Source organism: Schistocerca gregaria, chromosome 2 (assembly GCF_023897955.1).
Source record: "Schistocerca gregaria isolate iqSchGreg1 chromosome 2, iqSchGreg1.2, whole genome shotgun sequence".
NCBI classification, from domain to species: domain Eukaryota; kingdom Metazoa; phylum Arthropoda; class Insecta; order Orthoptera; family Acrididae; genus Schistocerca; species Schistocerca gregaria.
This window is the reverse complement of record NC_064921.1, coordinates 269,856,346-269,880,968: the sequence shown is the minus strand read 5'-3', so window position 1 is coordinate 269,880,968 and position 24,623 is coordinate 269,856,346. Positions and strand designations below refer to the sequence as shown.

The 24,623-nt window shown below is 40.5% G+C and overlaps 2 protein-coding genes across 3 annotated transcripts in view; one reads left to right on the top strand and one right to left on the bottom strand.

The window, feature by feature from the left end:
* The window catches only part of LOC126336861 (PCI domain-containing protein 2), a 75,837-nt gene extending 70,806 nt beyond the window's left edge, over positions 1 to 5,031 (top strand). For both annotated transcript variants that reach the window (XM_050000957.1, XM_050000956.1), the window contains 2 exons: positions 2,405 to 2,604; positions 4,775 to 5,031. In XM_050000957.1, coding sequence (XP_049856914.1) covers positions 2,405 to 2,604; positions 4,775 to 4,988 — 414 coding nt within the window. In that variant the 3' untranslated portion in view covers positions 4,989 to 5,031. The remainder of the gene's footprint in view (positions 1 to 2,404; positions 2,605 to 4,774) is intronic.
* A 2,548-nt stretch (positions 5,032 to 7,579) lies between these two features.
* Positions 7,580 to 24,623, bottom strand: part of LOC126336860 (uncharacterized) — a 94,036-nt gene continuing 76,992 nt past the window's right edge. The window contains exons 2-3 of the mRNA XM_050000955.1: positions 22,418 to 22,709; positions 7,580 to 9,276 (exon numbers count right to left, since the gene is read on the bottom strand). Of these exons, the coding sequence (XP_049856912.1) occupies positions 8,890 to 9,276; positions 22,418 to 22,708 (678 nt within the window). The 5' untranslated portion in view covers position 22,709 and the 3' untranslated portion in view covers positions 7,580 to 8,889. The remainder of the gene's footprint in view (positions 9,277 to 22,417; positions 22,710 to 24,623) is intronic.

Genomic DNA, 24,623 nt, shown 5'->3' with positions numbered 1-24,623 from the left:
TCTTTCTACCAAAATGTGGTGGCAGAGCAAGTTTCAAAGCAACAGCTTCTCTCTTCCTATTTAATGAACACAGCATCTTGAGGCTATTTTACTAAGTTAATTTCCAGACATCCATAAATTATGCAGACACTCTTATCCTGTGGTCACGTTTCCTTGGCAACACGATGGTCGGTTTGGAATCACAGGGAAAATTACTTTTGAGAAGGAAAATTTCCTATCAAATCCCACCAGCTCATTAAATATGCACACAATAAACACTGACTGTGATTGTTTGCTTCATGGTATCTTGTACAGTTTGAATCTATGCTGGAATTCAATATTAACTAAATACATTTAATCGGAAGGGAGGGGGGGGGGGGGGGGGGGAGCAGAATGGTCATTGAAATTCCTCCACATGTGTGAGAGCTACAAAAGTCTCCTAGTCGTTAGGTGATGGAATAACTTTAATATTGTGGTAAGCTTAGTCACAGTATTTTGTCCCATACTTAAATATTAAATATTATGAAAAGCATTATTGCAACAGTTCTTACCAGACTTAATTATTAATTGTATGTTTGCCACAAATCATTTTCACCAACAGCATGCACAACATTATTTTTTTTTTTTTTTTTTTTTTTTTTTGCACTCTGAAATTAGTGCAAAAAGGCATTGCTTTTACTACTGCTCCAAAAATGACGATTAGTGTAACGCAAGTGCACGTAAGTCTTATTAATATATGTGATAGACCTCCCATGATTACAGTACTTCACATAGATCAGAAATATTGCAGCCATTAATAATTTCTGCTTTTTGGCCATTTTCTCTGTCTACATTTTAAATCATTGCTAATCTTCCAAGGTACTCAGCAGCCTACACAAAAAATTCTTGTTTCTAAAGTGTACACATTCTTGTCAATAATGGGTGTTCACCATGCATTTTGAGAAAATAACTTATCTATAAATATAGGCACTTGTTGCATCTTCGAACATTTCAAATTTTTAACTGATCCATCTCTTGTCAACTCTGTGGCCTGCCCTTACATTGTGTTTCAAGGTATATGTGTATACAAGTGTAGCACCACCAACCTGTGATTGAACAATTTTCAGATGAATTGGCTGTTTTAAATCAGACTCGTAATTGGTGAACTTGTACACACAATTCACTTGATGGGAGCGCAGAGCCAGTCACTACAGACTTGAGTCAGCTCCTTCACCCACCACACAAAAATGGCATGTGGCTATTGTGCTTGCTGATGTCATAACTCGTGCTACATCTCACCAACTATAATTCATATTTACTTTGCAAGACAATTAAGAAGGAATACAATGTTATGTCTATGTACTGTTTCCAGCTTTTTGTAACAAGCATGTTGATGAGAACTTGGTTCCTGATTCATCATGGTTGTTGATCAAAGTTGCCTCTTTTTCTGCAATTGCTATAATCTATCATATGTTTCACCATGATATGTTTATTAAGTTTTTTTTCCCCTTTCAGTTCTTCACATTTCTCCTTTAAAATACTTCTAGACAAGATCGTTTCTGCAGATTGATATTTGTGTTAATAAAGTTCTTAATGAGAAATATTGTCACGTCTTACACATTTGCAGGCAACCACCATTGGGAGCATAAAGACAGCACTAAAACAAGATTGTTTAAAGATATGAAGTGATTGTTTTAATGTCAGTCTGTAAAAATATGTCTCAAGGGTTGATTCTTAAAACAGCAGTTGTAACAACTTGGCATTTGGCATTCCTCAAGAAATCAAGATACCAGTACAGGTTTATAACAGAACAAGTATGAAAAATTGAGAATGCTGGCTGTGCATTCTAACATATCGTAGGTGTGAGGGGGGGGGGGGGGTGTTGTGTATTCTTTTATGTCCCTTATTTAAAGATTACTTGTATTTCAAAGACTGGAAAATCTGGATTGGAATAACAAAAGTATGAGAGACATTGATTGCTACTCAGCACATAGAGGAGGTGTTTAATGAAAATTCTTTCCAATTGACCTTTCTGCCACTTAATGCTTCCTCTTTGTGGTGAGCAGTAATCTGTCCTCGTCATATTACTTGTATTTTTGAAACAGAGAAACTGAAAGTTGAACTTAGCTGTGCAAATTTGTTCATTTGGTGTGGTATCTCAGAGAAATTTATTGTGTTAACATGTTATTGTTGTATCTTAATGTTGTAGTATTGTGTTGTACCCTAAAAAGGTATAACAGTTGATCTAGCAACTTCTACCTTAGTAAAGGAACTTATAGTCTTAAACTAGTCCTAATTCCACTAAATTGGCTCTTCACTGGCCTGAAACATTGGTAAAAGATAAATTTGAATTTTGATGTTATTCACAATCTGAAGTCCTGAAAATTAAAAATATCATGAACAGTTTTTCCATAATTGTAATTTATAAACCGGCCATTATTTTCAGGGTTACATGCCAAAGAAAAAGGTCCTTGCTAAATATGATCTTCTTCAGTTTTGGGAGCTTGTAGAGGCTATTAGAAGTGGAAATATCAGGCAAGCCAATAAAGTGATACAGCAGCACCAATTCTTCTTCATAAAATGTGGTATATATTTAATTCTTGAGAAACTGAAAGTAATTGCATACAGGAATTTGTTCAAAAGAGTGTAAGTTCATGCATTTTATATCACGTATTTAAATATTTATAATTTTTTTAATCTATGCTCACCAATGAAATACACATTTGGCATTTTTACAACTTCAAATGTCTGATACACAAATTGTCCTGTTACTTCATGCTCTTGAACCTGGTTTCAGTCTTTTACATTACAGGAGTTATATTTCATTGCTCATGTGGAGAGCATTGTTGGGAATGTGGAAAGTAGTCAAGGATGTACATTTAAGTGCAATACAATGAAATGACTTGATTTACTTCTTTATCTTTCTTTATCCAAGTATCATCTCAAAATGATATAGGAATTGTCAATCAGTAGCTCAAAATATACAACACACAAAACATAGTATAGTACCACAATGCTTATATTAATTATATTCTGTCCAATACATTAATTTTAAGAGTTCTTGTGAAGAGGAGTTGCCTAATAGAAAGTTCTATAATTCACCCATAAATTCTACTACATTACACCGAATCAATTAAATATGCTATAGGAAGTTGTTTAATACATGTATACCCAACTCATTTTTCTTTCTGCACAAATCTTAAAACAGTTGAAGTTGTGTAACTAACACCATGTGGAATATTATTCCTCCAAGTTCAGTTTACACTCTAGTTTCTTCAATTTTCAATCCCTTTTACAAGTTATAAATTCCGTGATACGTAAATTTCTGAGAGTGCTGTCAGTGATGAGGAAAGTCATCCTTCTTTACTGTTGTCGTATTTCCCAGTTTGAGAAGTGGATGGGCAGAAGCATAGATATCGAAAGTGTACTGTTTGGGGTTACCTCTGATTAGCTCATCATTTATGTTAAGGAAATGTACCCATTTTTCCTAATTTGTTTTCTTGTCTGATTTTTCTGTATTCCAAATAGTTTTTATCTCATTTCAGGAGAAAGGAAAGACTTCAGTTAGCGTTGCGTGCTAACCTGGTGGCATCTGTTGCCCAGGATCTGTGAGCATTCAGTTTACTTAGATAGGTCAGTTTTTTTCGAACAACAGTTTTCAAAGCAGTTAATGACTATTGTGCAAAAGTTAAGCATAATCACAAACAGGGTAGATTACTCTACCAGGATTTTGGAGGGATTACTGTACAAACTGCAGCTTAATCAAGAAACATTTGGTGTACAACAGTGCCCGAAACATCATGTTAAAAAAGTTCTGATAGCTAAGATACACATTTGTAAGAAAATAGCACAACTTGGAAATCTCTTCCCCATCAAAAGAAGCTGTTAACAGGGAATATGGTTACCCCTAATAGCCCCACATGCTATACAGTGTCTTGATGTGCTCTCTACAAGATAGTTTGAGAGCTCTCTCGGCATTTGATCCCATTCCCCAGCAGTAGCAGTCCAGAGGTCTGGAAGTATCCTTCATGGAGGCTGAAGGATTGACATTCACTTCGTTAATGCATCCCTGACATGTCCCATAGGATTCAGATCCAGGGATCTGCTGGCCAGTTGATGTGACGGTTATCTTCTTCTTCAAGAAATTCATCCACCAGAAGAGCTCATAGTGGACAGGCAGTATTGTTCATAAAAATGCAGTCAGGAGCAACTGCACCTCTGAAAGGTGAACATGTGTTAGCAGTATCTCATCCCTGTATCTCTGAGCGTTTACAGTATTCCTCCAACCACCATTGAAGGTGTGCAGCCCTGTACACCCATTCAGTGTGATTCCCCCCATACCCTGATGCCTTACCACCAAACTGGCACTTTCTTTGATGTTCCTGGGTTGTATTAGCTACCAGGTTCTCTTCAGAGGAATCTATTTTTCTCAGATGAATCCTGCTTCAGTTTGAAAGTGATTCTCATCTTATCTTTTCTTGACCTAAGTCAGTGATCCACCTCTAATGACCGTGTTATCAGTAAGATGTTAAACTCTAAGAAATTTGTGTAATCTGTTATTTCATATGTGTAATCACTCTTTACAAAGAATTGTTCAGTAAGTTGTAAAATCTAAATATTTGGTGTCTAGGCAGTTTTGTTTATCTGTGACAGTTTTTAAGCACTTTTTTACATTTCAGCAGTTATTATCATTATCATTTTTGATGGTTTTATGCATTGGCAATAGTTTCTAATGCAGTTCAGTTTTCTGTAGTAGATGTTTAACTTATGGTTTCACCCACAATGTACTTGCCATTATGAAGTTGTTGTTTTTCAGGCACTATATGCTGGACACTCATCAGATTCCCTTGGAAGCACTTCTCATAGCCCTTAAGATAATGGGCACAGATGATATTGATTTAGAAGAAATTCAGTGTATTGTTGCAAACTTAATAGCTGAAAAGAAAATAAAGGGCTATCTGTCTTATAGCCATAAAAAGTTAGTTGTAAGTAAGCACATGCCCTTTCCGGCACTGAGCTCAATAGTCTGATACAAAAGGGCAATATATATCTGTGTGTGTGTGTGTGTGTGTGTGTGTGTGTGTGTGTGTGTGTGTGTGTGTGTGAAAAAGGGGGGGGGGGGGGAGAGAGAGAGAGAGAGAGAGAGAGAGAGAGAGAGAGAGAGAGAGAGAGAGAGAGAGAGAGAGAGAGAGAGAGATATTCACTTTTCTTTTTAGATGTGAGAGTATTATGTTGGAGATGATGTTTTGTACAGTGTCATTGTGAAGGTAATTTTATGTTTCACAAAATGTAAAATAAATTGTTTGGTGTGATTCATGTAAACGTGATGTGGATAATTCACATTAATATTGTTATGAATTTTCCATTTTGTACACTTTTAAGAAGAAAATACAAAAGTTTTTGTACCAAATGTTTTTCTTCTTCTCTTTTTTACTGCAAAAGAAAAAGCTACTTTGTATATAACTGGGTTGTGAAGTTAGTATGTTAAGCTTGATGAGAGAGGGAGGGAGGGGGGAGGGGAGAGAGAGGGGGGGGGGGATATGTGAATGGGAAATTTGTGTTTGGTATTGTTCACATGTGTTCCTATATTAATTGTGGAGTTTTTGTTTCATATATCTGGATGTGAATTTATTTGCAGGAAAGTTAGGCTCCTTGAGTGAGCTTGTGTTAGAGTAAATGATGACTTGATGAATTGCTTAGACAGAATCACATTGCCTCAGAAACAGACTGGATTTTATAAGATCCAATGTTAGCGTTGCTCACGATCATCTTGGAGAAATTGATGGTTGCACAAGTATTTAAGGAGTTATTGTTGCTGATGGCTGTTATGTTTTTTTTCTTTTTTTTACTGGAATGTGCAGCAATGTATACATACCACTGAAATTTCCTGACTGTGTTCAATTGAAACTAGAATTTAAATTCCGGTCTTTCACTGGCCTAACCTTTATAAACTGTTAACAAAAATACTAACAAGATGATAAACAAAAACACTAGATGAGAACTAACCCTCAGAACAAGCAGGATTCCTTAATAGATTTAGCACAATGAAGCATATTCAAATCATTAATCAGATAATAGAAAAATCAGAGCGCCGCCTCGAAATTTACCTTGCTTTTGTCGATTACAGCAAAGCATTCGATACCATCGAACACCCGAACATACTTCAAGCACAAAGAAATCAAGGAGTAGAAGCAAAATACATCCAATTATATAATTGATAAACTAAGAAACATTCGACACAACAGCTTCGCTAGAGTTAAAACTGAAAAGACAGGCCAACCTTTCTGCGTGGAAAGACGAGTTAGACAAGGGGATCCCATCACCCCAAAACTATTTACCTGCATACTGGAGAACATATTCAGGAAACTAAAATGGAATAAGAAAGGCAGAATATGCCCCAACGGCAAGAGACTAACAAATCTGAGGTTTGCTGACAACAGTCCTCTTTGCCAAAACTGCAAGGGAAATGCAATCAATGCTCCAGGAGCTTAACACACAAAGCAAGATGGCAGGACTCACAATGAACAGATCTAAAACGCAAGTAATGACAAATGGATTAGAAACCCCAAATATCTTGAAGGAATGCAACTAATGTATGCATCACAATACATATACCTAGGTCAAATAATTTCCTGCAACAACAAAATGGAAAAAGAAATAAAATGAAGAGTTTCCTTAGCTTGTAAAGCTTTCTGGTCCTTAAGGTTCATATTGCTAGCAAGCCTAGTTTTTCCAAGGTTATTATATGGAAGTCAGACATGGACTCTCAAAGCCAAAGACGGAACACTACAGGTATGCCAAAGGAAGATGCAGAGGAAGATCCTTGGCATTGCTCTGAAAGACAGAATATCAAACACCGTGATACACAAGATGTCAGCAACAATAGACATAGCACAACAGTCTACGAAAACCAAAGGGAAAAGGGGCAGCCACAAGGCAAGACTGCAAGACGACAGATGGACAGCACGAGCTACCACATGGGACCCCTAAATCGGCAAGAGACTCCCAGGAAGATCAAGACATAAATGGTTGGACTTATTCAGAAAACAAGAAGGAAGACAGTGGACCAGTATAGCCAGAAACAGAAAGGAGTGGAAAGAACTAGAACTACAACTAAGTGACCAAGTGTAATTCATAGTGTATTGTGCATTAAGTGCAGTAACCTCTTACCAGGACTAGCTCACCGCATGAGTCTTTAAAAGCAGCTACCCTTACTTGTAGGAGGCCTTTGCCCTCAATGGGACAACACAGGCTATTTTCATTCATTCATTCATCCTTTCACAGACTATACCCTCACTAACTAACCTACCCAAACAAGTCTTAAAGCCCAGTTGAATGTTGCATGTGTTTACCCCTGGTGCCCCTCAGCTTGGCACTGTAAGTGGCTGCTACTACCCTTATATAAATCTTATATTTGTTGTGCCACAAGCAATGCCTTGTGTAGCTTGTGTCTTAAATTGGATCTTATTGCCTCTCTCCTACCTCCCAGAATGCATAGAGGTGCTCCTGAGTACCTTGTTGGCACCCCATGGAGAATGAGAAGTAGGAGAGAGCTACTAGAAGAAACAGAAACAAAAAGTGGATGTGGGAATATGTTAAATCAACAGTAATCATAAACAAATTAATGAAAACACAAATTTTATTAACAAAGTATCATATTTATAGTCCATGATTAGAATCTATTTTTGGTGTAGACACATTGAAGCATGTCTTAGTTTGCGTCCTTAACAAAATGAAATCATTTTAGTTTCTTTGATAACATGGCCCAGCATCACTTTTAACATAGTCAATTCAGTGATATAATCACCTCACACAAAGAGGCCATATTATTACATATTAAATTTTTGTAATATCTTCAGGACCACGTTTGCTAAAAAACAAACAGGTCTATGAAATAGTGATACAATTTGATTTACTAATTGTGTGCAGTACATATTGTGTTCACCCATAATGAATCAGTTACTATGAAGTTCAGTGTACGTGTTCCTGAATCTCACTGACTGATTAAAACTGTGTTCTCAACTGGGACTCAAACCCAAAATAATGCCTTACATAATGAATATGTAATCAAAGTGCACCTCTTCATACATTTCTCAGTCTCAGTTTGCCAGTACCTCTGTCCTTCATTAATACTCACCAAAAGCTCCCCCACATAATTTCCTGAAGAGAGGCAGTGGCAAATTGAAGCTCTGAGATATGCATGAATGACTCTTTTAGTAAGGAAATTGTCCATTAAAGTTCTAGGTTCAGGTTCTGACCTAATGGGCAATTTTAATATGTCAGGAAATTTCATTGTATACAGTTTGTTTGTCTGTACGTGCATGTTTTGCGTTGAGATGGTGGCTAATTTAAAGGTTTCAATGAACGAGAGATATTCACTCATTTTCTGTTGTTGTAATGTATCAATAATGTGGCCAAAATAAGCATTGAGATAGGTTTGAATATGCTCACTCACAAGTTTATGGAACAAAATTGGGGAAAAAAATATTTTAGGCAGAAATTTTGCTGTTATTGCAACTTGCAAATTTTTGTGACTAGTTGCTGTGCAGAATGTGTGGATTATTTTCTGAAAATAATCTGAAGTGTTATAAAACATTTTGTGGTATGATGGCAGGTAAGTACACTTGTAAACCTAGGCATTGTTTTGCACATATTCTCATGTTGGTCAATATAAGATATCATTTTAGTGCTGCATATTTGACACTTGTTCTCTAAATCTCACTCATATTGAAAGAAAGTTACCAGGTTACTCCAAATTCATTTGTGAGAAAAGCTTTGCTCTAAGTGGTTCAAAGCAATCCTCACTGGAGTACAATCTGTTGCTGCTGTGTAATCCTCACCCTGCTGCTGAAAGCTTTTGATATTACATTTTCAGTTGAACTGAATATATATTTAAATTTTGTACATGCTTATGGAGAAACTTTGATGACATCATTCAGGTATGTTCTTCTTTAGAGTTTCTAGTATTTGATTTAGCAACATGTTATTTTGGTGCTCAGTCTCTTCAAGTTTACTCAAAAGATCTGCAAATTCATTTAGTTTCTGTTGAAAGACATCAAAATGAGTTTCATTTTTTTGAAGTTCTTCTTTTGTGTTGGTGATAGCTTTTTCCACACTCTCTCTCAATAAGTTTTGCCTGCTTCCCAGATTTTCTTGCTCCTGAAGAATTTTCTCATTTTGATATCTTACATTGTCAATCTCTGATGAAAGGTTGCGTAGTCTTTGGTGAAATACGTGTTCCGTGTCATATGGAAATGCTCTGTGTGGGCTGTCAGGAGAGAGAAAACCTCTCTCTGTATGGCTGTAGTTTCCATTATGCTGCAACACAAGAAAAAAATTGTAAGACTGGTTACATTCTTAAATATGTACTTTATTTTTAAGTAATTGTCAAAAATATTACAGTAGTGGAAAAAGATGAGGTTAAATTTCTGTAATGTACACATTTTAGTAGGGTATATGACTATTATAAGAGGTGATGCACTTTTGAGCAGATTCTCATGGACAACAATTTCAGTGTTTTGAGTTACCTGTCATATGACTCCATAGAGCTGATTAGAGAAGTGTTATATGTCATCTTGGGAAATAGTATTGTATACTGTTACCATGTGCTGTTTGAGTTGGTTAGGCATCATTGCTGACAGTTACCAGACAGGACCAGATGCTGTCTCACCACATGCTCAATGGGAAAACAGGTTTGATGATTGTTTTAGCCACAGTTGTTGATGGCCAGATGGCATAGGATAACATGATAACTTTACACTGGGTATCAACCATTGGGAGAGTAGATTTGCTGACATACAGGAACATCCACAGAATAAGCTAGATTATGTTATAAATTATGTTCAGTATTTTCCTAACACTCTTTAGAGTTGTATAGGCATTGCAAGCTGTGCATTGTCACACAATGACGGCCAGAGTTGGTCGTGTTTATAAGTGTTACATTCCTGGCTGTTGTGCTCACAAGTGGCCTTCACTGACACCACGGCTAATCAATGAAAATCAAAGGGCTCCACACACGAGCAACAGATATCCGCGATCTATGTCATGATATAACATGCAACTGGTTGCCCACCTAAACTTCAATAATATGTGTAATTGTTTCATAAATAATTCAAAATCAGCATATGTACCCTAGTGTTTTGTGACTATTGCTGTGAACTACTCATCCGTTCTACTTCCACACCACAAGCTTCAGAATGCTCGTCACTGCAAAGCTAGAAGGTGTATTTTGTATTGCTGCAACTTCAGCCCCCACTTCACATCTCAGAGTGGTTTGTGGGCCCTGAATAACTAGTAATTCTAATGTAAAGACCTTACTCAATTTGGGCAAAGGGAAACAAAACAAAACTGCACAACTACACTTAATAAGTAGAGAACCAAGTCCCATCCTTATTGCCACACATCACTACTTAACAGCCATACTGCATGTACAGGCCACATTCGATCCATCAGATTGCCCAGAATTTCCATGCGATTAGTGACTGACTGCTACAATTTGCCCACACACAAGTGCTTTACGAAGTGGCCGGTCACACAAGTGACAGATCGATTCGATCTATTGCTTGTGTGGGGTTATAAAGAAATAAACATTTGACTGAAGTCTTCAGCAACAGAAGTCAAAACAAAATCTGTTTTCTTCACTATATATCAATTTGTTCTGTTTAGCCCTCCAGTTGTGTCTTTCATTTCACAATCAGAGGAAGGGCGCATGGTTGTCAGGTGTGAGGGGAAGCTTGATGAGTAGTCATTGTTGATATTCCAGCTTCCAGCAAATCATAACTGGATGACGCTCTGTGTACAATCTTATTCCTAATTTCTACTATGATAACTGTGTAGTCAACAGTTGCTGAATATGCATGTCTCTGCCATCCAGAACCATGGCAGTGAGTGTGTACTCCTTCGTGTCACTACTGGCACCAACATTATTATAGTTGACTCCTCATTTCCAGGATGCTGGGCAATTGTTTGGAAGGGCCATCCAGGCTCCTGATGATCAACAATATGACATCTGAAATTCAGTTTACTCCACATATTTTCACATGTCTACTGATTGTGCTCTGAAACACCGGACCAGCAATTCACCATAAATATTGTGGAAATGGAAAGTGCTCTTGATGTGCGGTTTTTACAGAATTGATCAGTAGTCAGAGGCTCGTATTGTTAACCAACAAACAAATTGAATGACTACTTACAGTCCGCAGCTCGTGGTCGTGCGGTAGCGTTCTCGCTTCCCACGCCCGGGTTCCCGGGTTCGATTCCCGGCAGGGTCAGGGATTTCTCTGATTCGTGATGACTGGGTGTTGTGTGATGTCCTTAGGTTAGTTAGGTTTAAGTAGTCCTAAGTTATAGGGGACTGATGACCATAGATGTTAAGTTCCATAGTGCTCAGAGCCATTTATTTGACTACTTACAAAGAGTTGTTTTGTGCAAACATACATTTTTTAAATGGAACAATGCCTATTGACATTAACAAACTGAAAGTAGGGTAAATTAGAATGTCAATGGTGTTTGTTCTAGGATTGTAGTGCTGGTTGTTTACAAGGTATATTTTGAAAAGTTCCGACACCAACACTCGTTGGGCTTGCAACCTGCATAGTTGTTAGGTAAAATGTTGTTATGTTTGCTTACAGTGTGTTTGTGGGTTCCTTGAGTGCATTGCAACTTGCTAGTCAGTTAGTATGTAACAGTTCAAGCAGTAGGTCGTGAATGGACGATGGCTTTTCCTGCATTGGTAAATCCTGACATGCTCGTGGTGTATGGAGAGTGTAGGAAGACTCCAGTTCGATTTTGTACAATGTATGTGGCAAGATATCCCAGTAGATGTCAACCATCTTGGCAATTTTTATCAACCTGTTCAACCAGGTATATGAAGTAGTAGCTTAAAGGCTAGACAAAGTAACATAAGGAAACAAGTGACAACAGTAGAGGGGGAAACTAATGTTCTTGCTGCAGTTGCAGTTGATCCACATGTTAGCTCTTGGGCCCTATCAAATTTCTCTTCCTCAAGAGATGCATGTAAATAATTATGAGGATCATGTCAACTTCCGTACATGGGCATTAAGACTCGATACTCCAGATATGTCCCTTCTGGACTTTTTTGTGTGGAGAGAGATGCGCAACCTTGTTTACGTAACTCCAGTTGCATCAGAAGAGGATCTGGTTGCCCAGATAATAGCAGAAGCAGGAACAATTCAGGATACTCCTGGGGTTTTTGCCCGTGTCAGACAGAACATGATCCGACGGTGTAACCTTTGTTTACATGTCAATGGAGGCATTTTTGAAAATCTACTGTAATTGAAATTGGGTTGTGTTAATATGTTGTCTCTTGGTCATAAAAAAATGGAAAAGTGTTTGTTGGTTTAATTAATTTACCGCCAGAGAAATCTTCCTCTACCGGTTTAAATACTCCTCATAGGAAAAAATGACATTAGCGAAAAATATTTGTTTTGATGTACCCTACAACCTCCCAGAGTTTGTCGGTTTAAATACTTTTCACCCTGTAGAGTTCACTTTGATGGAGGTTGAAACAGATGGGGGTCTGTTCAACTTGGTGTTTCTGCCAGAGAAAAGTAGCAGGATAGGAAGAGGACGCCGATGCCATTGCAAAGAGTGTCACGAGGTGTTCTGGAAGGACCAATGGATCAGTACACAGAGCACCTTGGAGGATAAGACCCTGCTCAGTTGACTGTCCTTGGCAGCCCAGAAGGCCACAGGGCTTGGACCAAACCTGTGATGAAGAGGCATATGTTCCCAGGGAGGAAACATAGTGCTCCCAGCATTCCTTTTTACTCTGCTTAATAAAGTAAAGAGCCTTAACATGGATACATTTAAAAGTGAGGAGTTTGGTCTGTGAAGGGTGTCATTTAAATCAGTGCAATGCCCACTGGCAGTCCTGGAAAGCAATTGCTATGTCCTTGTTCCACCACGGTACTGGTCAACAAGGAGGGGTACCTGTGGATAGGGGGACAGCAGAGCCACCAGAATAGTGTAGAATAGTGGCAGAGACACCCTACACAACCGTGTCAAGGCAATTCGAGAGAGAGGTGTTGAAGTGTGCAGCAGGCATATGGAAAGGCCAACTGGCCCTGCAGAATGCCCAACGAGGGGGCCTGTCTGGCGGCAGCAGCTGAATGATAGAATCAGTGTCACAAAGGTATCAATGTAGGGTAGCCATGAGAGGAGGGGAGAAGATTGTGAGATCGATAGCAGTAAAGGTGCCATGAGTGGCACTGAAGTGGGTAGAGGAACCAGGCACAAATCGAAGTTTGTAATAAGTTGGTCAATTAGAAGACCCATACCTGCTGAAGTGGCACTCTGCCACATTATGTGCAATGAAGTCCGTGAGGAGGAGACATGGGGGCGGGAATTGCTGTACGAAGGTAGACAGTTCAACATAAGGAAGTGGCCTACCTAGAGGGAGGTAGGCCTTTGCAAATGTTGGTTGTCAGTGTCGTTTGCACTTTAACTGCTATTGCTTCCAGGTTGGTACAAAGGGGGATCCAGTCACTAATGACATCTGAGTGAACCAAAATGCAGACCCCCTTCAACCGATGACCATGAAACATTGGAGAATGGTCATCATGGAATGCGTTTCTTGAAGATCAAGAAATGCAGAATAGGAGGAAACAAGGTGTTGTATTTCCAGCAGGTGACGATAGTATCTGTTGCAATTCCACTGGATTATCATGTGGCAATAGTCCACGTTAGACGTAAAGAAGCAGAAGGCAGATCATGTCATTTGGTCAGTGGTCGTCACCAACAAGGATGGGGTGACATCCGTAAATAAGATGTCAGACTCAGGTTGTGAGGGGGGGGGGGGGGAGATGGCACCTCTGAGGGCGCCTGGAGGGGCCTTGTCATGGGACTTTCGTTTCTTCTTCTTCTCTTTCAGAAGTGGAGGTGAGCATGGCACTAAGGAAGTACAGGCTTCTGCAAGATCTGGAACCAAAAGAGAATGGGGTCCTTGGGGCACACAGATGGTGGATCTTGTGGTTGAGTTGTGGTAGTTGTAGTAGGCTTCTGGCCTGAGAGACGCAGTGTCAGCGGAGATGTGTCCGTGGAGGGGCCCCATCACTGGCAGCTGCCAAAGAACGTAGGCACTTCTTCAGCCAGGTAGGGGGAGCTTCTCCCAGAGGAAAGATACTGGGAATTGCAGGGGAGAGGAGGGGAGATGGGGCTAGAGTGAGGAAGAAGTAGGAGGGGGAAAGGATGTAACAGAGGAAAAGGATGAAGAAAGTGATAATGGGTGGAGTCTGTCACATTTTTGGTTAGTCTCTGCATAAGACAAGTGATGCACAGACTTGTCCTCTTGGATATTCTTTTCTCTCTTTTACGCTGGACAATCTGGCAAGCGAGGAGAGTGGCGGTCATGACAATTGACATTCACAGGTGGTGAAAAACAGGGGCTTCACTCATAGATCGGGTGTCCACACTGCCACACAGAGGTTCTGCCATACAGCATAAGGCATATGCCCAAAACACAAGCACTGAAAGCACCTCATGGGTGGTGGGTCGGGGTATATGGCTTCACTTCACATCTGTGGCACATAACCTTGCCCTTCTCACTTGCTCAAGCCCTCAAAAGCCAGAATAAAGGTGCCAGTAACGGTGCAGTTGTCTTTATGACTTTGTTGCACACATCAACAAAAATGAACACCGTGTCACTCCAGATAAGCCTGGAATTCTTCACCAGTTTGCAGGATGAGATCTCTATGAAAAATCACTCTCTGGACGATATTCAGAGACTGGTGAGGGGTAATAGGCACTGGAACATTGCCAAGATGATCACAAGCACGAAGAGCTGAAGATTGGACAGCAGAAGTGGCTTTGATCAAAAGGGAGCCCGACCACATCTTACTGAGAGACTCCACTGCACCAAACTTGTCCTCAATATTCTCCACATTAGACAATAGCATTGTGGTGGTGAATGTGTCCCCGTCTGTCCTAGTACAAACAAGGTAATGAGGAAAGTGTTTCATCCCAAATCCCAAGCTTGGGCCTCCTCCCATTGTGGAGCAAGGGAAGGGACGCCACGGTCGCAGGTTCGAATCCTGCCTCGGGCATGGATGTGTGTGATGTCCATAGGTTAGTTAGGTTTAAGTAGTTCTAAGTTCTAGGGGACTGATGATCTCAGATGTCGTGTCCCATAGTGCTCAGAGCCACTTGAACCATTTTGAAGGGAAGGGAAGGCTGCCGGGTCATATGAAGTATCATTCAGAGATCATCATTCAAAGAGACAGCCACTTGAGAAAGGCCAGATTTTTGCAGCTGGATACACTTCGTGGGCCAAGCATCTGCCCTGATACCGCTCATTCCGGTTAGGGGCTCTCCCCATTGGCGCCACCCAGCCGCAGCAAGGGCCACCTGGCACATCGGCCAGTGCAAGAGTTCCGGTGCTCCCAAAAGACAAGCAACCATTCCTTGGTATACATGAGGAAGGAACAGCTCAGGCATCATAAGTGTGATCTCTGTGTTGTCAGGAGGCTCAGCAAGATGGGTACGTAACAACCCCACTACACGGACTGGATGCATGTGCTGGTAGCGGGATGAAGGGGGGCTACGGCGTGAGAAGGAAGAGAGGAAAGTGGGGGGGGGGGGGGGAGGGAGGGAATCCACACCGGAGACGCTAGGGAGGGAGTTCTTCCACAAATGGGTCACACTAAAAACAGAAAATTTAGAAGTTGAGGTCTTGTGTAACAAGCGGGAACCTAAACCCTAAAAAGGATGAAAAAGAATAGGCAGGAGGAACAAAATTGTAAACAAAAAAGGGAACCAGGTGCATAGCATGGACGAGATAAATAAGAACACCGAGGAAGGGGAAGGAGGGGCAGCAAAGGAGGGAGGATCGGGAGGGAAGGGCAGGGTAAGGAAATGAAGCCTGGGAAGGAAGAATGGGCTGCAATAGCTCAGGGCCCAGTTTGTACCATGCACCAACTCACGAAAGAACCGTGAGCACCCTGGGGGGGGGGGGGGGGGGGTTTCTACGAGGACGTACCAACTACACCCAATGGTATGTAACGACATATTATTGCAACCTGCTTGGACATATCTGCTGAAATGCTAACACATATGCAGTAGTCGTTCCATACCAGACTAGAAGCGTGTATTGCCGCTGCCGGTGGTCTTTTTGAACACAAATTGTGATGGTCAGTTTTCTCCTTACTGATCATAATCCACATCACTAGTTTATGCATTTATGTTGTTCTACAGTATGTGCTACCACAGATATAGTATAAATGTCGGTATGGGAACTTTTCGAAGTGCGATAGCTCGTAAGTGACTCGCACTGTAATCCTGCAACAAACATCACTAACATTCTGATTTGTCCTACTTTTACTTTGTTCATATCAATAGATATTGTTCCATTTAAAAAAGTGTATGTTCCCACAAAAATAGACTTTCTAAGTATTATTTCAAGCTCTTGATTGGTTAACAGTACGAGACCCCGACTACCAATCCATTCAGTGAAAACTGCGCATCAATAGTACTTTCCATTTCCGCAATGTTTACAGTGCAAGTTTTAGGTGATTCACACCGTATATTGTCATAAGTTCAGAGTTCGCATTCGTTTGATGTGGTTCCGAATCTGCCCAAAAGGATGAAACGTTAAATCATTCCTTTCACTACTTTATTGTCTTTTAAGCAGATATGTATTTACATAAAATTTTTAGACATGTTCAGTTTCCATATTCCAGTAGAATGTACGCAGGACGTGTAATAAATTTAACGTAGGGACACTGTCAGATAGACAAATACAGAAAATACTCCATTTATTTCAGAAATAATATCAGTTTTTCTAAAAATTGCGCTTATAGGGCTGATTTAAATGAGAAATTTAGGACCTGCAACTGCTTTTTACGCACTGTATTACAGTTACACTATCGTCCTATTATTATGAGACACACACTGTGGGTCTATGTGTTTGGAGACCGCCTTAACAAAGAAGACTGTTACATCCATGCACTGAAGTGACAGATAAGAGTGGCATTGCTCAATCACTGCTGCTCGTGAAGCTGTCAGTGCTAGTGCTCACGTCACTAAAGCATCGGAAGAGTGGGATCTCTCCTTAGGCCACCACCTTACTCACTGATGCTGGTCATTTGGGATAGAGCAGAAACACGATTTATAACTGAACACAGTGCGATGTCATTGATCAACAGTCCATCCTTCCCAGTCAAGGTAATAATCCAAGTGCACCCTTTTTCTTTGTGGTCTAAATGGCAGCCAGTGCATGGGATTCCCACGTCCAGCTGTTGCTAGTCTCTGACCGATGGTGTAGCATGACAGAATGTTGCAGAGCGTCCAACACAGTACTTGTTCTCGGTTGGCAGGTGCAGATATGAAGGGATTATGATGTGCTTGGTGCACAATACACTGATACTCCATTGTGGTAGTCAGATGCGATTGACCGGAACCTTGACAAGTGTGCTTGCTCTCAAGTTCTCAAGCAGTCCAATATCGGGCCAGTGTGATATCCGAATGTCCCTAGTGTTCGACTAGCCGGCCAAATCGAGATCCATAATGCGGCTCCTTACAAACCTTGTCGGGTGCTGGTAACATTATCTCACACGATACGTGGCATCCGCATGTCCTTACCAGTGATCACTCAGGATCTGACGCTGTTCACGCCCCGTATATGCTCCAGCAGGCCAGGTAACAATGCTAACACTAGTGCACTCTAGTGAAGGCTGACTACACGTCTAGTGTAAGCCTGGACAGTCCTGGTTTTTTTTAGTGCTGTCCAGGGTTGCAAAAATGCCTATTGTCTGAGAATTTTATGACTGACAAGTATTTTTTTTTAATTTTAGACGTGTATGTTTGACATTGCGTTTTGAAAGATTCTTTTACGGTCATGACTCTCAGCCAATCTTGGAGCAAGTGCTGACGTTAACGGGAGGGCGTGGCTAAGGTTCCGTAACTTTCGCTTAGTCATTTACAACAAACCAGAGAAAGTGGGTTTATGTTGTTTTCGTGTGTGAAGTAACTCATTTACAAGTTTTTGATCATTTTTACCCCTGCTCGTATTTTCTCTCATCATTTAGCTGTGGGCAAAAGAGAGTCTGTGTTTAATGTTAACCTGCAACAGGAAAACAAAGTTTTGAAATTGTGTAATGACAGCAACAATGGCGTTTCCGTAAACTGCTCTAATTTCAAAAGTACGTCATGGGTTGGACTTAGATAAAATATGGTAATTTGTCCACGGTTGAATAAAAAAAAAAGTATGGTGAGCCTATGCCAGTGGCCGTTCTACCTGTCAGAAAGAATTGCAATTTGAATCATTTACATACCCGCCGATGGCGTGTATGTGTACGAAGTTAGATTGACATCTGACCATGTCTTTGGGTGCTTCACTTTTTTTGTCAGGAAGTGTAATTAGTGCCCTGTTGTTATCAGTCATCAAAAGCTGACGTTGTCACTTAAAGATGATGATGCCATATGATATAACAGTCGAAAGTTCAACAATATGTTTTGTTTTGTGTGAGCTTCTTGCCAATCTTTTAGGGTAGATGTTTTTATTTATTCCAGAGTGGCAACCTCATCATTTTTTAGTTATCAGCTTGCCCTACATATATCTCTTATAGCTTTTCAATTTCTGAGTTGTTTTCGGATTTTGATGTTATTAAACATGCCAACAAATCCAGTCGTAAGGCCTATGATGTGAAATTACATGATATTTGTATTCCTGTGGCGAAGAAAATTTGTACAGCTCTTTCCAGTATTCGGCGATAGGAATAGAATATGACAGCAGCTAACAATGGCGAATTGCGCTCGAGTTTTGAAAATATGTAACATCACTCCTCTTCACGGGAACACGCGGTAACGAAATTTTATTGCAGTGAGTAGTGAGCCAGGGTGTGAATCGGACGTACATGGAAGCTACAACCTCTTTGAAGATTTCCTTTCTAAGTTGGGACGAAACACTGGGATTCTCCAAGAAATTCATTCGACTATCGCGTAATATCTGCATGTACATACATACTTTGCAGTCCACTTGCTTGTCATATATCAGTAATAAACTCTTTAAACATTTAGCTCTGAAGAGAGACAAGTAGAAGAACTGTGGCTCAGATTTAGAAGAGTAATTGACCATGCACCTAAGTACCTAGTAGAACAGTTCATAACGGTAGGGAACCGCCGTGGTATACAGTTGCTGCAAAGAAACTTCGAAATAAACGGAGACTACTGCATTTTAAGTCTAAAATGAAGTATGGGATTATACATAGATGCTGAATGAAACGCCTTTGGCTGTCAAGAGGACAATGTGTGAAGCCTTGAACGACTACAGCACAAGAATATTATCGAAATATTTCTCATGAAAACCCAAAGAATTTCTGGTAACATGTAAAGGCTGTTAGAGGTACCAAAGTTAGTGTCCAGACACTCATGGACGAGGCAGGGACTGAAACTGAGTGTAGAAAAACAAAAGCAGAAACTCTGAAGTCCATTTTCAAATGTTCCTTTACAAATTAAAAAACAAGGGTATTGCGCACCACTGCAGAGATGAGTGACACAGATGTTGGTGTCAGTGTTGTTGAGAAACACCAAAAATCTTGAAGATTGAATAAAGCTCTAGGACTCGATGTAATCTTCAGAACATTGATTATATACTGAATTTGCGGCTGAGTTAGCCCCTCTTTTTTAGGCGTAATCTACTGTAGATCTCTCAACAAGAAACTGTACCAAGTACTTGGAAGAAAGTACGAGTCACAGTCATATGCAGGAAGGCTATCAAAAGTGATACACGAAACTGCCACCCAATACCCTTTTCATTCATTTGTTGTAGAGTCGTGTAACTCATTCTGAGCTCAAATATGATCAGCTATCTTGAACAGAATAACTTACATACCACGCAGCACATATTCCAAAAACGTCGATCATGTGAAACCTAACTCACACGTTTCTCACATAACATTCTAAAGCCATGGATCAAGGCAGTCAGATAGATGCCTGCCGTATTTCTCGATTTCCGAAAAGCATTTGACTCAGTACCACACCTGCACTTGTAACAAAAAGTGCCACAGTATGGGGCATCAAGCGAAATTTGTGACTGGATTGAGGATTTCTTGGTAGGTAGTATGCAGGATATTTTCATAGATGCAGACTCATCAGCAGATGTCGAAGTAACTTCGGATGTGCCTCAGGGACTTGAGTTACCCTTGCTGTTCATGTTGTTATTTTTACGGATGAAGCAATTATCTATAATGAAGTACAGTCTAGAAAAAAGTTACACGAATATTCAACCGGATCTTGATAAAATTTGAAACTTCGAAAGCTTGGCAGTTTTCTTTAAATGTTTACAAATGCGAAAATGAATCGGTCTTTTTAAAAAGGGCGTAAGTCAAGAAAACCAACTTAGTGGGAAACTAAAAAAACTGTTTTGTAAGAAAAATTCCAGGAAATAAGAAAGTTTGCTCGTATGAGACAGTAGTATAGGTGCCCCTTGATTCGTATATATATTAACTGTTAAGTGAATACAAATACATACAATGTTATGTATATTTAAAATGTGAAAACATCTGCCCTTTAAAAAAATGGTCTCATAGGAAGCAGACAGAACAAAATGTTGATATTTGGCCACGTTAGTGAATTAAATGTTACAAAAACGATTCTAAGCCACAGAGAATGTACATAATACCTTTAAACAGGTAAAAGAAACATTTAGAAATATTAGAAAGGTACATAAAACTCAATCCTTTCCACTTGTGATGAACTGTTTCTCAGTCATCGTCTTGTGCTGTACTACTGTCAGTAGTCCAGCTCAAAAGTTCCTCGTAGAATTGCGTACGCTCACTTGGAACATACAGCTACATCTTTTCTGCGCCTTGAATTTTTTGCACTCTAATTGGCACCGATCCTGCTGGGTAGGCGGGGTTTGTTGGAGGAGGTACAGGTTCTCGCTGATGGGCCATGATGAATCTTGGCTCACTAATTCGTTGATACATGTCGAGCGTTTTATGAACCCAACTCCGTCACTCGACGAAACAAAGTGAAAGGAACTGGTGAGTGCAAAGTTAACATCTGGCACATCTTAACTTGTACCTTGTTTCTTCAGAAACTGTCGTCTTCTTACAATATTTTGTCCACCAACCTCTAAAGTCCAGAATGTCTGATGTGTCAACATCTACAACTATAAATTTTCCTGATTTTGTACTGCTTCGTAGAATGTGCTGTGTTGTTTGATGAACAGTGAATATTCTGTCGAAACTTATCCGAAGTGATATCAGAGTCACGATCACAAGCTGTGTCCTCTCACTGGAACATACTGCTGAAAAAGTTTGGAACGTCCAGAATCTGTCAGTGAAAGTATCTACTGGTTCCTTCGTGACAAACATACGAAGTGCTAGTCCAGTTTTTTATGTCTCGAATGCAGAAAACACTGACTGAGATCTCTCTGGGATAAATATATGCTGTACTAGTACCTTCAGCAGGCTAATACGAGGGTGGTTTGAAAAGTTCTCGGAATCACCACTAGAGGTCAGCACAACGAGTTGTTCGCGTGATATTCATTAGACTGTTGCCTGGAAACACATGCCACGTCAGTGCTCTTGGAAGAGAGCTGTGGCGGTGACGAGGCTCTGCTGTTGTTCCCACGTAGTGATTTGCGAAGATGAAAAAAAAAACGAGATTTGAGCAGTGATTAAGTACTTCGCGAAGAAAGGAATGAAAGCAAAGGACGTTCGTGCCGATTTCCAGAATAAACTGGGGGACTCTGCTCCTTGATACTGGGCTCAAGCCATGTTGCCAAGTTGACATTTAAATTTGGTCGGGAGAGATTAGATAATGATTCGCGCAGTGGTCGGCTACTCGAGAAATCATTGTAAAAGTTTACAAAATGGTCTTCGAGGATCACCTATTGAAAGTGCATGAAATTGCTCGCGCTTGCCATATTTCATCTGAAAGTGTATATCACATTTTAACTGAAGAAATAGAAATGAATATATTTTTTATTTGGCACTTGGAAATATTTGCTAGGATACCTTATAGCACGTAGATTTAAAACGTGTAAGCTTCCATCAGTAACTATAGTTTGGTGAAAATTGATTGTCTCTCTGAGTGGTCACTTCCGCACCCTCGCCTTCCCCTCCTCCCTATGCGGCCCGAGATTTCGCTCTACAATGGTCAATATTGGCTAGTAAGCAAAAAAGTTTGACGACCACAGGTCTGGAATATTTCTTTCACGTATGGATATTTGGACTAATTGTTCGAGGCAATTATCAGACAAAGTTTCCAGTATTATTTCGCAAGACATTCCTTAGCGCCGATAACCTATAATATCCCGAACTATTTTAATTAGCGCGGCATTTCCAGCTGTGGAAGTTATTTCCTCAAACACTGATAGAGGTGTATCAGATCAGTTTCTTTTGGGGGAAAATAATTTTCACGGAAGGAACCGGAGGCTGGAACAATAAGGCTGTTTGCGACGAACTTCATTGACTTCTGAACGGAGCTGCGCGCTCACCGAATGCAGGGACAAGGTTGACGGCCGCGGCGCCGACGCGGTGCTGTGGCGGGGGTAGCAGTGGCGGCTGGCGCCGGCCTTGATGAGCTCGACGACGAAGGGCTCCGCGCCCGGCTCGGAGCAGGCGATCATGAGGCAGGTGCCCTTGTAGGGCCGGCCGTACCAGTGGTCTGGGTCGACGTCAGGCCGGGCCAGTAGCTCGCGGAAGGCGGACAGGTCCCGCCGCTCCAGAGCCTGTATCAGCTCCATTTGCGCCTCCGAGCACTCGCACGTTGCCCGAGGCTCGAACATCCTGGAACAGCATAATGCGAGGAGCAACCGTGTAGCTTTAATTGTTGTTGTTGTCTTCAGTCCTGAGACTGGTTTGATGCAGCTCTCCATGCTACTCTATCCTGTGCAAGCTTCTTCATCTCCCAGTACCTACTGCAGCCTACATCCTTCTGAATCTGCTTAGAGTATTCATCTCTTGGTCTCCCTCTACGATCTTTACCCTCCACACTGCCCTCCAATACTAAATTGGTGATCCCTTGATGCCTCAGAACATGTCCTACCAACCGATCCCTTCTTCTAGTCAAGTTGTGCCACAAACTCCTCTTCTCCCCAATCCTATTCAATACCTCCTCATTAGTTACGTGATCTACCCATCTAATCTTCAGCATTCTTCTGTAGCACCACATTTCGAAAGCTTCTATTCTCTTCTTGTCCAAACAATTTATCGTCCACGTTTCACCTCCGTACATGGCTACACTCCGTACAAATACTTCCAGAAACGACTTCCTGACACTTAAATCTATATTCGATGTTAACAAATTCCTCTTCTTCAGAAACTCTTTCCTTGCCATTGCCAGTCTACATTTTATATCCTCTCTACTTCGACCATCATCAGTTATTTTGCTCCCCAAATAGCAAAACTCCTTTACTACTTTAAGTGTCTCATTTCCTAATCTAATTCCCTCAGCATCACCAGACTTAATTCGACTACATTCCATTATCCTTGTTTTCCTTTTGTTGATTTTCATCTTATACCCTCCTTTCAAGACACTGTCCATTCCGTTCAACTGCTCTTGCAAGTCCTTTGCTGTCTCTGACAGAATTACAATGTCATCGGCGAACCTCAAAGTTTTTATTTATTCTCCGTGGATTTTAATACCTACCCCGAATTTTTCTTTTGTTTCCTTTACTGCTTGCACATATAGAGATTGAATAACATTGGGGAGAGGCTATAACCCTGTCTCACTCCCTTCTCAACCACTGCTTCCTTTTTGTGTCCCTCGATTCCTATAACTGCCATCTGGTTGCTGTACAAATTGTAAATAGCCTTTCGCTCCCTGTATTTTACCCCTGCCACCTTCAGAATTTGAAAGAGAGTATTCCATTGTCAAAAGCTTTCTCTAAGTCTACAAATGCTAGAAACGTAGGTTTGCCTTTCCTTAATCTATTTTCTAACATAAGTCGAAGGGCAGTATTGCCACACGTGTTCAAACATTTCTACGGAATCCAAATTGATCTTCCTCGACGTCGGCTTCTACAGTTTTTCCATTCGTCTGTAAAGAATTCGCGTTAATATTTTGCACCTGTGACGTATTAAACTGTTAGTTAGGTAATTTTCCCATCTGTCAACACCTGATTTCTTTGGGATTGGAATTATTATATTCTTCTTGAAGTCTGACGGTATTATATTCTTCTTCGTCTGAAGTATGACGAAATACATCTTGATCACCAGATGGTAGAGTTTTGTTAGGACTGGCTCTGCCAAGGCTTATCACCACTAAAAAATGAAGTTATGTTGGCAATTTTTGTTTTTCGCAGGCATATGTCGTCAGTTCTGATACAAACTGAAATCATCGCACCAAAGTATCGTAGCGCGCCGCTAGGTAAGCCAAAACTAAAGCGAGCAGACCATTAATAAAGTGGATATTGTGCATGGATAACGCCATACCCGGAAGAACACCACACACGTCGAGATGTCAACAGATCGCTGGGGAATCCTGAAGAATTATATCCAGAGACTCTACGGGTAGAAGATGTACCGAAATATCAAAAGCTGGGCAAGCTTTGACAAAGAAAAGGCACAATGATCAGTTCTTTCATCTTCCTGCTGGCGTGTCTAGATGGGTACATGGTACAAGTTTTCGCTAGTATCAGTAGGCTTATGCACTCACGGAAAAAACGCAACATCAAAAAATAATGAATCTAGAGTAATGAA